Source organism: Colletes gigas, unplaced genomic scaffold (assembly GCF_013123115.1).
Source record: "Colletes gigas isolate AHSC1104 unplaced genomic scaffold, ASM1312311v1 Colletes_gigas_Sc00037, whole genome shotgun sequence".
NCBI lineage: Eukaryota > Metazoa > Arthropoda > Insecta > Hymenoptera > Colletidae > Colletes > Colletes gigas.
Genome location: NW_025106666.1, coordinates 1,489,496 through 1,503,574, shown reverse-complemented (window position 1 = coordinate 1,503,574; position 14,079 = coordinate 1,489,496). Strand labels below are relative to the sequence as shown.

Sequence of the window (14,079 nt, the reverse complement as noted above, 5' to 3'; positions counted from 1 at the left end):
CGCTAACTAAACAGTGGGAAATTTGTAACAAACAGATAATATCATAACTTGTAAACTAACTCTGTTCATTTTAAGTACCATAAAAATTGCAATACAATGATTACTGTAAAATAAGTACAATTGTGTAAAAGTAAGGCCAGAGAAATTCTGGCTATTTATATTCGGATTGCAGATGACTTTACATGAATTATATTATGTTTGTTATAAAATCAATGAGGAATAGTAACTATTGATGTACATTTGCAAATTCTTTGATTATCTTATCAATTTTAAGACCCAGTTTGATTGAATTTCTTAAATACAGAGCATAAAATTTCCTATAATATTCTTTTTGTGGAAAGTTTTCTTAATTTAAATAATTTTATTCACAGTGAATAGATTGAGAATTATTCTTCTTTTTTGAGGTATTTGTTTATATTTAGTTTAAAAGGGTGACCAGATTTTAGGTACAAATACAGGATAAGGGAAAAGTAAAGGTAGCAAGTTAATAATTCTGATCAGTAGTAACTTTACTCAACAATCTCAATACGTTATTTCCAAAAGATGAAATGCGAATAAAAAGAATATAAGAGACTATCGGACAGTATATCAAAGCACACGCAACAGTTGGCCATATCAACACGTTATTATAAAACAAATATTTGTTTGTTTTCAGTACCTTTATCTCTATTTAACAAACAATAAATTCGTAAAAGTTTCCACGCTTTCCACTGGAACCGAGGAACGATTGGTGCTTTTTTCTCGATTGAGTTCTACTCTTAGCTACACGAGTGCGCTCCTGAGGGTTTTGCTCCTTGTCGCCGCAGGTTTCTACATTTTGTTCGTCAGTACTAGACAGTACAACAGCTATCTGAGTTCGAGTTGTGTTGTTTTCGGTGATGTTAGTCTAAAAACCAAGGTAACACGATTCGACCTATTTTCGCGAACATTGATACAAGTTTGTGCGGAGGCTTGAAAAGTGGAAAACAGTGAATCTAAAATACACGCGATTCTTGGTTTCAAAGATAAATTGAACGCTACAAGCTGTGTGGTACGCGTGATTTCGAGGTAAAGGATGGCTTCTTTGCACTCGACTGTCTTCCATAATATTTTGCAGTTACAAAATCGTATCGCGTGGATATCTGCTTTTTAAACGGATCGTCAACGTCCCCGAGGATCTTACAGTGATTTCAGAACCAGATTAGTTAGATTCCGTTTCTCATTTATTACCTTCAATGTGAAAGTGTTTAATGGTGACTTCGAACGTAGTGTCGCGTTACTTTGGAAAGCATGCATGAGCGCGTACCATTTCTGTCAATAATTATCTAACGCCTCAGATTCGGTGGCCGATTGTTCGCTAGTTTTTTCAATGTTCGTATTATGAAAATTAAGGCTGCAAATATTTCGGGAAAAGAATCCGAAACAAGTGGTTTCAACGATTAGCTACAGATAGAATAGTTTACAGCATCGAAACGTTGAATATTTTACAGAAATACTTTTTTTTATCGAGTTCCACAACTTCAATGTCTTATTTTCAATTGTTGGCCAACGATAGAAATATTCAATCGTTTCAACAAAGATAAATATACCCGTGGAAAAAACTGGTTAGCCGTACTCTGCTTGAGAAGAGGTGCGCATAAAGCTATTGTATCCGAATTTATAATGGTACTGTATGAGAGAATTCAGTTAAGCGATTAACGTTTCTTTCTTAAAGATAGAGTATTTTCAAATATTGCGTCTTCTTGACTTAGTGGCGACTGCACGTCTAAATTAATGCGGCCAGGTTTTTGTTCCCCCGGTTGTACGGGATCTGTAACGCACATTCTTCGTAACGTGTTTGCAATAGTCTTTTTTTAAAGCTCAACTAGGTATAATTAGTTAGACAACAATGACACACATACGCGCGTATTTAAAAAAAAATCTTTAACATAGACACGGGCAGTGGAGTAGTTTCGATTGAAAATTATACTATGCCGTCGAATTGTTGAATCAACGCGTAGAGACGTAGAAACACATACGCGCGAAAAGTACCGTTTGTCAAAACGGTCGGTCGCGAGTGCGACGATAATTTGCAACGTAAACGTCGCGATACAGTTAGTTTCAAGTCGGTTACGAGTTTTACCGTCGATGCTCGTTTGTGGAGAAAATACGAAATTCTATTACGGAAAACTGATGCTCCCAAAGCGTCATAAAAAGTATCGAGATCGATCAATTTTTACGCGATGGACGAGTAGAAAATGAGAGCATTAGCGAATTAATAGGTCAAACCATGCGAAATCGGCCGTTTTTCGAACATCTTGGATGTTGCTGGAACTTTGATACATTATGATCTTTAGCGATATTTAAACGTATCTCGAAAACATTTTGAAACTTTCAATAAAGTTAGTATTAACTAATTCATCCTCGAAAAATAATAACCGTGTCGTCAACAAACGAATAACAAAAAATTAAAATTTTTTAATTTTTTCTGCAATTGTTTAAAACAAGTACGATTTTTTAATAGCAAAACAGAGTCGAAAGATTCGAACTAAACCAGGATACAGTTATATTTGTCTTCTTTATGGCCGGTTTTAAAAAATACGGATACTTTTAAAATTGATACAGGTTAACATTATATCGCACATGATGCGTGTTAAATAAGATACTTATAGTAACAAACTGTAAGATATAATAAATGTATAACTATTAGAATGACCTAGTGCTTGGACAGCTGAAGCAGTGGGATCCAATGTCCCAATTCTACTGCCCCAATAGACGAATACGAACATTAATATTTTGGAATATACTTCGTATGTGTAATGCGTCGCGCATGAGAATATGAAATTAATGCTTCCTGGTAACAAATGGCTAAAATTAATTCTTAACTTCTCTCATTTTCCATATAGATACAAAGAGTTGTTACGAGCATATGCGTTGCAAGGTATACAGTAGAACTTTGATTATTGCATGAAAGTCTCGTTCGTTGTATGCTTTTGACGAGTGAAGGAAATGATTGTTAATCAACAAGTAAAATTAGGATAGTAGCTGGGATAGGATGTGTAGAGTTACTACTCGTTGGATTCGTTATCTCGATTATTGCAAGAAATGGGGGTTAAAAAGTCCTGCATTAATCAAGATAACCAACCTAAGTTATTATATTTGACGTCGACGTTTCGAAAAATAAAATGTCGTATTTACAAAGACGAGGAGAAAGTTTTCAAATAATTCCGCGTTAATGTTGACTTTATATTCACCGTTGAAACAGGAAACGTTTACGACACGATTCGATTCGGACAAACATTCTAAGGCCAAATGCATACGAGCGGTGTGTACCCATTGCGTTTCTGTTTTTCCTTATTTTGCAATTAAATCAACACAGACTGACAAGAACAACATTCCTATGTTTGTCTTGGTTGTTTTCAAGACCAAAACAAGGAAAAATGTAGAAACGCAACAGCAACGCACCGTTCGTGTTCATCTAGCCTTATAGAGTCGATATTTTGATTCACGATCGTATGTCTTTTCTTGTTTTTCCAATTTAAAACAACGAACAATGATGTACATTCTTCCGGCAAAGTACGACGTGCTTTTGTCTGAAGAAAATCGTGTCGTAAACGATTCGTGTTTACTGCAATTACAAATACTTTTTACATTAATACGATGTGTAGGTTGCCAGCTAGATTACGATTCAAACAGGACCGATTTTCCCACCGATACGACGTCGATTTGAAATATGGGGGGAAATCATTTCCGAATACATTTTCACGCTTCGTTGATGGGTAATTATGATTTATCGAATATTTCCTTAACAATTTTTGAAACTAAAGTGCCTATGGTGGTACTGTGCTCCGCTCACTTGAAGTCCCGCGGAAAGAATGCGGGAGAAGTAGAAGGGGCACACGTATTCCCACGCACACATTGGTCTCTAGCTCGCTATTCGTCGCGGCAGTTACACACACATGTGGACTGCCTGAGAGCAAGGGAGCGAGACAGATAAATGGGCGGTCCGACTCCCCTTGCCCCTGTGCCGTCTCGCGGGACTTCAAGTCAGCGGACCACAGTACAATATATTTAGTACTTAGTATTCAACAGAAATGTTAAAAAATAAATTGATTACAAATTGAAATATTATTTGTTTTCTCATTTATTCGTATATTACTGTAAAAAGAAGTTTTGAAAACTTTTTCGTACCACTACATTTAATTAAAAAAAAAACTTATAAATAAATTTCTTTGCAATATTTTTATTTGAATCTGATTGAATACTAATTATTAACTTTTGCAAAAACCTCAGCACTGTTTTCATTGCCAATATTCGAAGCAACGAATACTTTTGCAACCTCTTTTTCTATTTGCATCAGACAACACAATTCGTTTAAAGATTGTGTTGATTCTCTTCGTTGCCTAAATGATAAAAAAGTATGGAATTTTCGTGCCTGAACATTTCGTGACATTGATCGATACAAAATTCTTCTCGTTGCAACATAACCTCTTCCTTATGCACGCCTCTTCGTTCTTGAATTTCTGTTCCATTGATTGGTTCTCGACTGCTTTCGTCTACCTTTCTTATTAAAGTACGAAATGCTTCCTGCTGCTTTGTTCGTAGTTATTTAGGAACCTCTATCAGCTTTCTCGATACACGCAATTAATTGTGGAAACACACACGACGCACGCTGCCGCGATTTTTTGGCGCCAATATTGTTAGATGTGCTGGAATTTTCCGCGCATGCGCATCGAAAACGATGCAGTACCGTACTTTGATCGAACGAAGAAGGGTGTCGTATGGACCCTAATTTTGTTGTTATTAAGGAATCATCAGATCCATTACAATTTTGGATTTTTCTTCGTGTTTCGTTATACATTCAAGAAATATACGACGCGCTGCGTATGTGCGAGAAAACCCGGCAATGCAATGCAAGGTACTAGGGATTCTTTGGTAAGTTACTAAAAGATCCCTGCAAAATGAACCATATAAATCTGCGCAGGAGTTATTAAACAATGAATTGCAAAACTTGAAAGAAACTTTGAAGATTTAGTATACTTGTATATAATTGTACAATGCGAAAGAAGGTTTAGGTTCTGATGAATTTTTGTTAGAAATTAAACGTCTTTCCTCCGTTAGCGATCAAAGGCACTATCCAGTGCGTAAAATCGTTGATCTGGAGGAACGAAAATCGAGAAAGCTTTCATAACAACGTAATTAAACTTACATTACTCTAAACTGAAATATACAATATTAATATAAAAAATACTTTGGATAATTTGAATATTGAAGAAGCACACAAATTCGCGTAGTCAATATTTGATTTTCTTGTTCGTTTACTATCTGTAGATTACGATAGAATTGATTTTAAAGTAGATACATGTTTATAAGTATTGTTAAATATTGATTTTTATCCCACTAGATCAACGATTTTGCACGCTCTGTGGTAAAATCGCGAACCAGCGAGAAGAAAATTGTCGAGAAATGCAGACGAGAAAATCCGGGGTTGGAAACTGACAGTTTAAATGTGTTTGGCTGAGAAAATAAGGGAATGGGCGATATTTAGCGGCGAAACGAAAGATTAAAGCACACCACGGAGCGTACGAAAAACGGACAAAAGCGTACGATTCACGCTTTGTTGGACAAAAGAGACGGGACAACTAGAAACAGCGACAAAGTAGAGTGCGAGTAAATGGAAAGACAGAGGGAACGAAAAGCAGAGAATGAGGGATGTCTGTAAAGCGAAAATAAAGGTAGGAAGAAAGGCAGATAATATAGGCGTAGTGCGACGGGTCGGGAGTGACATAACGGATTACAGTGCACAGAGAGAACATGAATATGAAAGGAATAAAGACAACGTGAAAGATAGGAAAGAGACGTTTAAAAAGAAAAGCAACACTCGATCGGGATAAATGAAAAGCGAGATACGTAGTGAAGTAATACTCGATCGAAACAGGAAAAAAGAGAAAGGCGAGTCGCGAGAAGGACAAGGATATCACCGAGTGGATGGCGGTGGAAAGGCGGAGAGGAGAAGAGAGGGGAGAATAAGAGCGGAACGTGTAAAACTGGAGTTTAGGATAAGCGCGATAGCGAGTGAAGTTGTGAAAGCAAAAGGGAAGGTGAATTACCCTGGAGTCCGATGTTCAGAGTCGCACGATGGCTGGGGCTCTGTCCGAGAATGCCCCGAGACCCGTCAGTGTCGTCACAGTAGGCGGTGCAACCATCGATAATGCTAGGAACAATCACCTCATCAGACCGCAGGTACATATTTTTTTCTCTCTATTAACTTACACATTTCCTCTTTTTTTCCATTTCACATGTTCTCGTTCGATACTTCTCTACTGTTCAAACGCGTTATCATGCTACTCTCAGGATGACATTAATCCTACATCCAAATAAAATAAAAGCTAGATATTTAGGTACGTACATATGTATGCCTTAGGGACTCGGTTAGACAAGCTTTTTTTTACGTTTGGCGATAGAACAAAGTATATCGGAAAGATATTCCATGGACGAAGAAAGGCAGAAATGCAGGGTGTGTGGGTGAGAAGGATTTTAAGGTGGATTAGAGAATCAAGGGTGGTGTGAGAGAGAGAAGAGTAAGCAATAGAAGAAGGGGGTGAGCATACACGGAATGCATGAGGTAGGAAGAGCAGCAATTAGAGAAGAGATGGTGGTGCAGGTGAGACAAGATAGGAGTGGGGAAATGAATGGGGACAGTAGAGCGTGCGGAGGAGGTAATTACAGGCAACGGTAACGAAAAAAGAGGTTAGCGAGAGATGGTTAAAAACATTTATACAGGACACAGGATGTATGTAGGTTAAGGTAGTGTTGAGTATACTGTAAACAAGAGTGGAGAGAAAACGTAATCCGAAAGGAAAGCGATAAGAGTACGGGGTGATCGGTATCCGATAGGCAACACAAGTGAAATAACATTTCTTCTTACTCGTGAAAAGACGTTTTACTGCACGATTCTTGTTGCACATTTTTGCGTGCCTCCCGCGATTTTTCTATTCGCGATAATAATCGTAAACCTTGCACACGAGTGACCAACATCGTGCGTCTTGACGAAGGGCACACCACCTTCCACAAAGGTTCAGGGTATCGCAGTCGATGGGAAAGCCGATGGCTATTTTTTTCTGATATCTCTGCGTGCAAGAAATTTGCACGTTTCAAGTTATCCGATGATTATGAGATAGCCTGTAAATGATGTTTCGATGTATTGTTGTAGGAGTCGCGAGAGAATGCGCGATCTTTTACTTCGACGGAGGCGCAGACGGAACTGGCTCTCCAGAGCGGTCTGGAAGCACTGGAGGAACTGGACGGTATACGAGGTGCTCGTAGAAGAGAGAGACGGATGCGCAGACAACACCGTCGTGCCTTGAGATCTTGTTCGCTACCACCATCGTATCCTGGCACATCACCGGGATGCCAGCCTTCTACCGCGCCCGGAATACCATTGGTAACACCTCCAGGGGGATTTCTGCACCCGCCGCCACCTCATTTGGGTCTTAGGGGCCTTAGCCTTGGTCTACCTTTTCCGGTTTCGACTAGCGTCTCTGCTTTTGGCAGGTGAATACGAATTTGCGTGTATTTTTTTAGAGGTAACGCAGAGTCAGGATTAATACTCGACCACTCTGAACAAGGGGGTGCAATGGGCAGTTTGCCGGCTTCGTGATGACTCAAGATGTGATTGATTTACCTGACACGTACATCGGTATATCGTTTCATCCGTTGGTTATTGTATTACAGGGACGCTGTACCGAAGCAATGTTGCGGCCTCGGCTCCCCTCCTGTACGTTGGTCCATCCTGGGCGTCGGAGTAGTGGGTCTCGTATGCGCGGGTGCTGGCGCTCTGCTAGGGGCTCTCAGAGCTTCGGGTCGGGATCACATTGCCGTAGCGCTTCTCATGATCGGTAAGAATTATCTTCTTTGCACGTATCAACGTCCTTTCGATTCATTTTCGGTCCTAGAATCCCTATCGTTGCCAGTTGTACCACATTTTTCGGATTTGGAAATTACTTTAGAAACAAATCCTTATTTGAAAAACACAGAAATGAGATGCGTTCGTTAGACGAGTTGCGCTTATTACGAGATTTCTATCTTGGATTCTTTCGAAGCATATTTTCGAAGGATTAAAATCACTGAAATGAGAAACAACGAGTTATGAAATACGCAGCAGAGGCAGTAGGAAACTGCAAGAGGTTCGTGGCATAACGAAAGAAGGGGAATCGTGATCGTAATGGTTACTTTCTAAACGTGGGCATGTAACCTGCGACCTGTATAGAATGGCTCTCACAATGGGAGAAAGCTCTAACCTACAGAGATCGACGTCGTACGCCTACGCGTCGAAGGACCGTGAGACAGAGGTACTAGAAAATTGCAAATAAAGATGGCGAGTCGTATAAATTTCTGCTGAATTCTGAATATTTGGTTAGTTTCGTTAGTACATTCACAGTTCTCATTAAACAGATTTTACACGATTCTGCCCTTAAGTGAATTTTAATTGTAGATCATTGTGTGCATCTCAAAATGTCCTATTAGAAGATGATTAAAAAAATGTAACTATTCGATATAGGGGCGGTATCGTACCAAAAGAAACTGTAAGTATGGTTCGAATGCCATAAGCGAGGAAGAATTCGTGCCAGAGTATGAGAGGGTAGCGCAAATGTGCGTATGCGAAAACTTAGATAATTACGTTTCTTCGAAGGATATTTTCTTAATTCTCACTATTCTCGCATGCTGACGTTCGTGAGAACACATGACAATACTTAACGTTACCGTAATTTTTAACTATCCAATGAATTCAGCTGACTATTTCACACGATTCGTTCACAACGTTGAGAACACCCAACACTGCAAACACTCGTGTATCATTATTTTTTCAAATTGAACTTTATTAATAATCGTAACCTATTATTAAATTTTTATGTATAATAGATGGTGCCTAATATAGAGGGGGTTGAGTCCCAAAATAAAAGGAACGTGTATAGACGAATTTCATTATTTAGCATCGGTGTAGCTCATAATTATAAGACGGTTCGACAAGTAACATTATCATTTTTTTAATGTGAACAAGTTTACTTAATTGTAGTCGACGTTTAAACGATCGATTTGTTCGATGCGTTTGATTTTCGAAATACGTTTGCTTACTTTCTGGCAACGCGTTTTGTTGCAGGTATAGGAGTGGTTCTGGTAACTGTGAGCGCTGTAGCGTGGCGAGTGACCAGTCGAGAAAATTGTAGTAGTTTCTTTGGTTTCACGGGGATCTCGGGCAGGATCCCGCCAGCAAGGCCAATTCATCCGTACGCTGCTATGATTTATCCGGAATTTCAGTTTAGAACACCACCACCAAGTTATCAGGTAACAGCTCATAAATTTCTTTTAACGCTCCTTCAAACCTATTTTCTTTTTCGTTGTAAAGAATAATGTAAGTATTAGAAGGCATTTTGAACGCAAGAATGTGTGCTACTTGTATACATACTTGTCTGGAAAGCTTCGTTAGAAGGGATCGATCGGTATCGATGAGAAGAATCACAAAAAATACCACTTCTATTTGAGTCCCCTACGGATCTACAAAATTTTAAAGAAATTGTCATATTTGTTTGTGGGAGAAATTGATACGTCGCGTCATAGAAAGGACAAAGCTGAAATTTCAATACTTGTAACCGATTGTGATTTCAGGCGAGTATGCAGGAGTATAGGCTTCGACTATTGCTTCTGGATCGTTTGCAACCAACGTCCTCGCCTCCGCCGACCTACAGGTCCAATGCTGGTAGTATCGTGACTCCCGGCACAACTCGAGAAAGCAGACCACCGAGTTATTGCGCTAGATCGAACGTTGCTTCGAATACGAATGTCGCACCTTCGAAGAAGGACGCGAACTTGGTCAGGATCGTTCAGACTGAATCGGAACCCGTGATTTTGAGCGGGGATCAAACGCCTCCGGTTGCCGCTGTCGAGGTACTCGCGCACCTCTGATTATTGTTCCGTTATAATCACAGTGTTGTTCATTTTTCATCGTTTGTCGCAGAAACAGACTGTCGACCGATCGTACAGATTTTCGAAAAGAAATTACTTATCTACTGGGAAATATAATTGTATCTTTTTACGCTTCCTCGATACGCACGGTTACCGAATATTAACTTCGATTATTTTAGACATACGAGTCAGGAAATTTCTAAGCGATTTCGAACCGCCGAAAAATGATCAAAAGTCGCAGATAAACAATATACTAATAATTGGTCATTTCTACTTTTTACGGTATGAAATTTACTACGGATAAAAATGTCAGTAAACACGAATGTACCAATATGTGGTTAACCAAATGCGACTGTTCTAGCATTCAGATTTCGATGTCCCAGTACCTAGCCATAACTTTTGCATTCTATTAAGAATCGTATTAATAGAAGAAATTTTGTTTTGCAAAGCAAAAGTGAGATAATAGTTAATAAAATATGTTAGAAAAGTTAAAAAATATGATAATATTGTATAAATAAATGCTTAAGAGAATAGAAAATAAAGTCTCAAAAAACTATTTTACAACCTAACAAGTAACTTATTTTTATCATTAATTTAATCGTAATTAGATTCGACTCGTTTATACAATTTTTTAAAGTTTAAATAAAGTAACATCGATTAAGATAGGAACTTTAGTTAAAGCATTTATTACAGAATAACTGTGACGTTTAATTATTTTTCTTCCCTACGATCGATCTTGTTATTTCTTTATTATAGCTTTCTTCGCTGCCTTCTTAATTTTTTTATCCTATCGAGATTTCGATAATTGGGAAATCGTTCTGCGTAGTATCTACTGTCCGTTTGTGAGAAGAAAACTAATGAATGTTTACATCTCTACTATAGTTTACAGTCTACTAACTCCTACCAGGAGAGAGAGCTTTGATCCGCTTAGAACAATTTCCCTCTCGATATAAAGTTTCTGATCGACGTTCCTTATCGCTCTTCTGAGCAACGAAATCTTTTTTTAAATTCTCCTTGACCGCTTCTTTCCCTGACATACATATGTTCTCAAAGATCAAAACATCGAACTACTTTTCCCACCAGGGGATGTTGATTTTGTATCTTATTTCTCTGAGCTCAATGGATTCCTTTCCTTAAACAGTTCTCGTTTAGTGTTGTTGTAAGGAATATTTTTAGGAAGTTTTCCAGTTTCTCCCCCATAGTTTTTACGTGGGTTGTACTTCATTGCACTCCCTCAGTTTGTCTATGTCTCCGACTATACCCTATGTACGCATCGTTATATCCAGGACTACTTATCTGGTGGACATTAGAAATGTCGGTTGCTTTTGGTTCGTGTCAGAAATTTCTTCAATTACCAAACCGTTCATTCGTTACTTTTTTCTTCTTAGAAAATGTTCTTGTAAATTTGCAACCGTTAGTTGGATGAATCGGGACTCGTGTTCGGCATGTTTCGTTAAAATGTGGAAAGCTTCTTCCAATTCTTTCTTTCGCGTGTCTTCCAGTGGATATTCTTCTTCTTCTTCCTCCTTTTCTAAGCATCGTTCATCGAGCGGTTTTGAAAAATTGTTATTTTCTTGCTCTTGCCACAGATGCCTTCCGGAATCTTCTTCTTCCGCTTCGTCCGTCTCATCTTCATAAAAATTATTCTCCGCTTCGGAAAAATTGTTCTCTGCTTCATCGCACGTCGATAGAAATACACTGACTCTTTCTTGAGAGGGTTCCTCGCCGATTATAGCATTTATCATATCTTCGAATTGGGGTTCCAACGGATCGATAGCTTCTTCCGTGGTTGGCGCGACCCGAGGCATGGTCTGGATAATTCTCCTCCATGCATTTACGATATCTGTCGTGGTCAATTCTGTCCAAGCCTCGTGGAGAAAATTAATACAATCTTTTATGTTGTACTTTTGATAAAATTCCTGTATTCCACCAGGGTAGGACAGAATTCGTTGCAACATTTTCTGACGAAAGGAACTTTTTATTTTGGCTATAATTCCTTGATTCTTTGGTTGTAAAACAGAGGTGGTTTTGGATGGAAAGCACACAATCCGAAAACAATTGTCCTCTTCATATTCAGACTGATTGAATTTATGATCTTGACAGTTGTTTACCAAGAGAAAAACTTTTCCAATTCTACCGCTTTCCAATTGTTGTTTTCTCACAGCTGGTTTAAAATAATTTTCATACCAATCTCTAAATACTGTCCGATCTACCCAAGCACGTTTTTGTGTTTTAAATACCACTGGCAACTGATTTCTCATGTTCTTCAGTGCTCTTGGATTTTTGTATTTATATATGAATAATGGTGTTAGTTTGTGGGTACCTGTTGCATTGGAGCACAAGCAGAAGCTTACTCGGTCTTTCTTCAACTGTTTCTGTTTCATGGGTATAGCTTTCCATGTCAAACCAGTTTCATCTATCTTGTACACATTCTCGTATCGAATGTTTTCTTCTTTTAGTTTATGAGTAAAGGATGCTGCAAAATCTTCAGCAGCAGCTACATCCGTGCTACCTTTATCACCAAAAATATTGATTAAGCGAATGTTATGGCGGTTTTTAAATTTTGCCAGCCACCCCATGCTAGCCTTAAATTCTGTTGATCCCTTGAACTGTCTAGCCATTTCTTGCGCCTGTTTCTGCAGTAATAAATCGGTGATTGGATCCCCCAATGCTTTTCGTTGTAAAAACCATGTATGAAGGCGATTTTCCAGTTCTTCGTTTCTCGGTTTCCGCAGCCTCTTCCTTCTTCGAACGTGAGCACCCAGGCTACCAAGGCGGTGCAACGCTAAGCAATTTCGCCGGATGCGACGAACCGTTGAAGGATGAACAGAATAGTCACCAACTATTTCACTTATAGGGACACCAGCATCCAATTTCTTCACAATATCCAATTTCTGTTGTATGGAAAGCACGGTTTTCTTATTTATAATGCTGTTCTCCATTTTTTTCGCCGCTTAATATAACCTTGCGAATGCGAGAAATAAGTCGTTCTCCTCGATCGTATCAATGCTCCGGACGAATCGCGTTTTTCACGCGTGCGTACAAAAAATAGCTTCAGTATAGTACTAAAACGAGTATCGTACGGTCCACTGTCCATGAAAAACAAATAAATATTTCAAGGACGTTCTAATAACAGTTGAACAAACGAAATTAATCGGACGAAGAGTTCACGGCGAACTACGTTTAGAACGCAATAATTTTACACGCTATACCCAATGTACGTTAGAAACGGTAAATTAAACAAAAATTTCATTCAAAGCACACTACTATACTTACTCTATTACGCACGAGTATAAAGTGCAGCCATCTTTAAATTGTCCGCAGGGACATACAACAATACAACTCGCAGTATGCTTACGGTATAGCGTTTGTAGCGCTACTGGCGGCAAGACTTAGGCAGAGGACTACGATACGTATGGAGGGAAATTTAATTGTATTTAGAAAAAGAGTCAACGTCAATTTTAACAAATTTTTAGTTTAACATTTGTATCTATACTTCTGTGTGTGTGGTCTTTATCACTGGCTATGTTATACTGCAAATTTAACATTTTTCTGATATTTATAGATATGAAAAATTAAAGCGTACAATAAAAAAATGGAAAATTCATTGTCCATTACACCGAATACTACTCAATATTGTATGTATATATGATAGAAAATATAAAATTGTGATATTATACATATTGAAAAATAAATTGTTTTCTGAAAAATTATAAAATTTATCATCGCCTCCATTTTCCGTCAACGTAACTGTTTGGAATTTTAAGAGTTTCAAACTCTCATTATATTTAACATAGGTACTATTAAAAAGTTTTAATAAAAACGCATAATTTGGAAAGCATTGCGCTAGCTGCGTGCTGAACCGGTTTATTACTTATAGTATCAGTATATTTAGATGCTATATCAGTTCGATATTAATATTCCTATACTATCGATATATCGACTCCCTCTTGTGACGTCAATCGAGTTAGGTCTGGCAATCGAAATCACACCCTCCTCCCGCTCAAAAATTGAAATTGGGCCACATCCAAAGGTCGAAACAACAAATATAGAAGTTTTTCAATAAGTTCCGCCGAAGGAGTTTAAACGGAACTCCTCTAATAAAAAGTTCAAAATAAAAATACCTATGGAAATGCACTCTGTTGTTAATTATTAGTT

The 14,079-nt window shown here is 38.3% G+C and overlaps 2 protein-coding genes and 1 long non-coding RNA gene across 13 annotated transcripts; 1 reads left to right on the top strand and 2 right to left on the bottom strand.

Annotated features, from left to right (window-relative positions):
• The first annotated feature begins 823 nt into the window (after nucleotides 1-823).
• On the top strand, nucleotides 824-10,427 carry LOC122402554. Of its 11 annotated transcripts, none has more exons than XM_043405441.1 (7): nucleotides 831-898; nucleotides 3,627-3,737; nucleotides 5,363-6,201; nucleotides 7,172-7,512; nucleotides 7,693-7,856; nucleotides 9,119-9,303; nucleotides 9,625-10,427. In XM_043405441.1, exons 3-7 carry the CDS (start codon nucleotides 6,097-6,099, stop codon nucleotides 9,919-9,921), a joined length of 1,092 nt encoding a protein of 363 aa, XP_043261376.1. In that variant the 5' UTR covers nucleotides 831-898; nucleotides 3,627-3,737; nucleotides 5,363-6,096; the 3' UTR covers nucleotides 9,922-10,427. The 11 variants fall into 11 exon arrangements, with proteins under 11 accessions (XP_043261377.1, XP_043261376.1, XP_043261380.1 ...); XM_043405445.1 differs by lacking the exon at nucleotides 3,627-3,737 and having other exon boundaries at nucleotides 837-1,047; nucleotides 5,363-5,693; nucleotides 5,759-6,201; XM_043405437.1 differs by having other exon boundaries at nucleotides 837-1,047.
• LOC122402556 lies at nucleotides 9,230-9,744 on the bottom strand. Its single transcript, XR_006259521.1, has 3 exons — nucleotides 9,603-9,744; nucleotides 9,425-9,513; nucleotides 9,230-9,348 (listed from the first exon to the last, which is right to left on the bottom strand). It is a non-coding gene; the product is annotated as an uncharacterized LOC122402556 (long non-coding RNA).
• A 114-nt stretch (nucleotides 10,428-10,541) lies between the features above and the next one.
• On the bottom strand, nucleotides 10,542-13,540 carry LOC122402552 (jerky protein homolog-like). Its single transcript, XM_043405427.1, has 2 exons — nucleotides 13,198-13,540; nucleotides 10,542-13,010 (listed from the first exon to the last, which is right to left on the bottom strand). Exon 2 carries the CDS (start codon nucleotides 12,861-12,863, stop codon nucleotides 11,292-11,294), a length of 1,572 nt encoding a protein of 523 aa, XP_043261362.1. The 5' UTR covers nucleotides 12,864-13,010; nucleotides 13,198-13,540; the 3' UTR covers nucleotides 10,542-11,291.
• Between the last annotated feature and the right edge of the window lie 539 nt (nucleotides 13,541-14,079).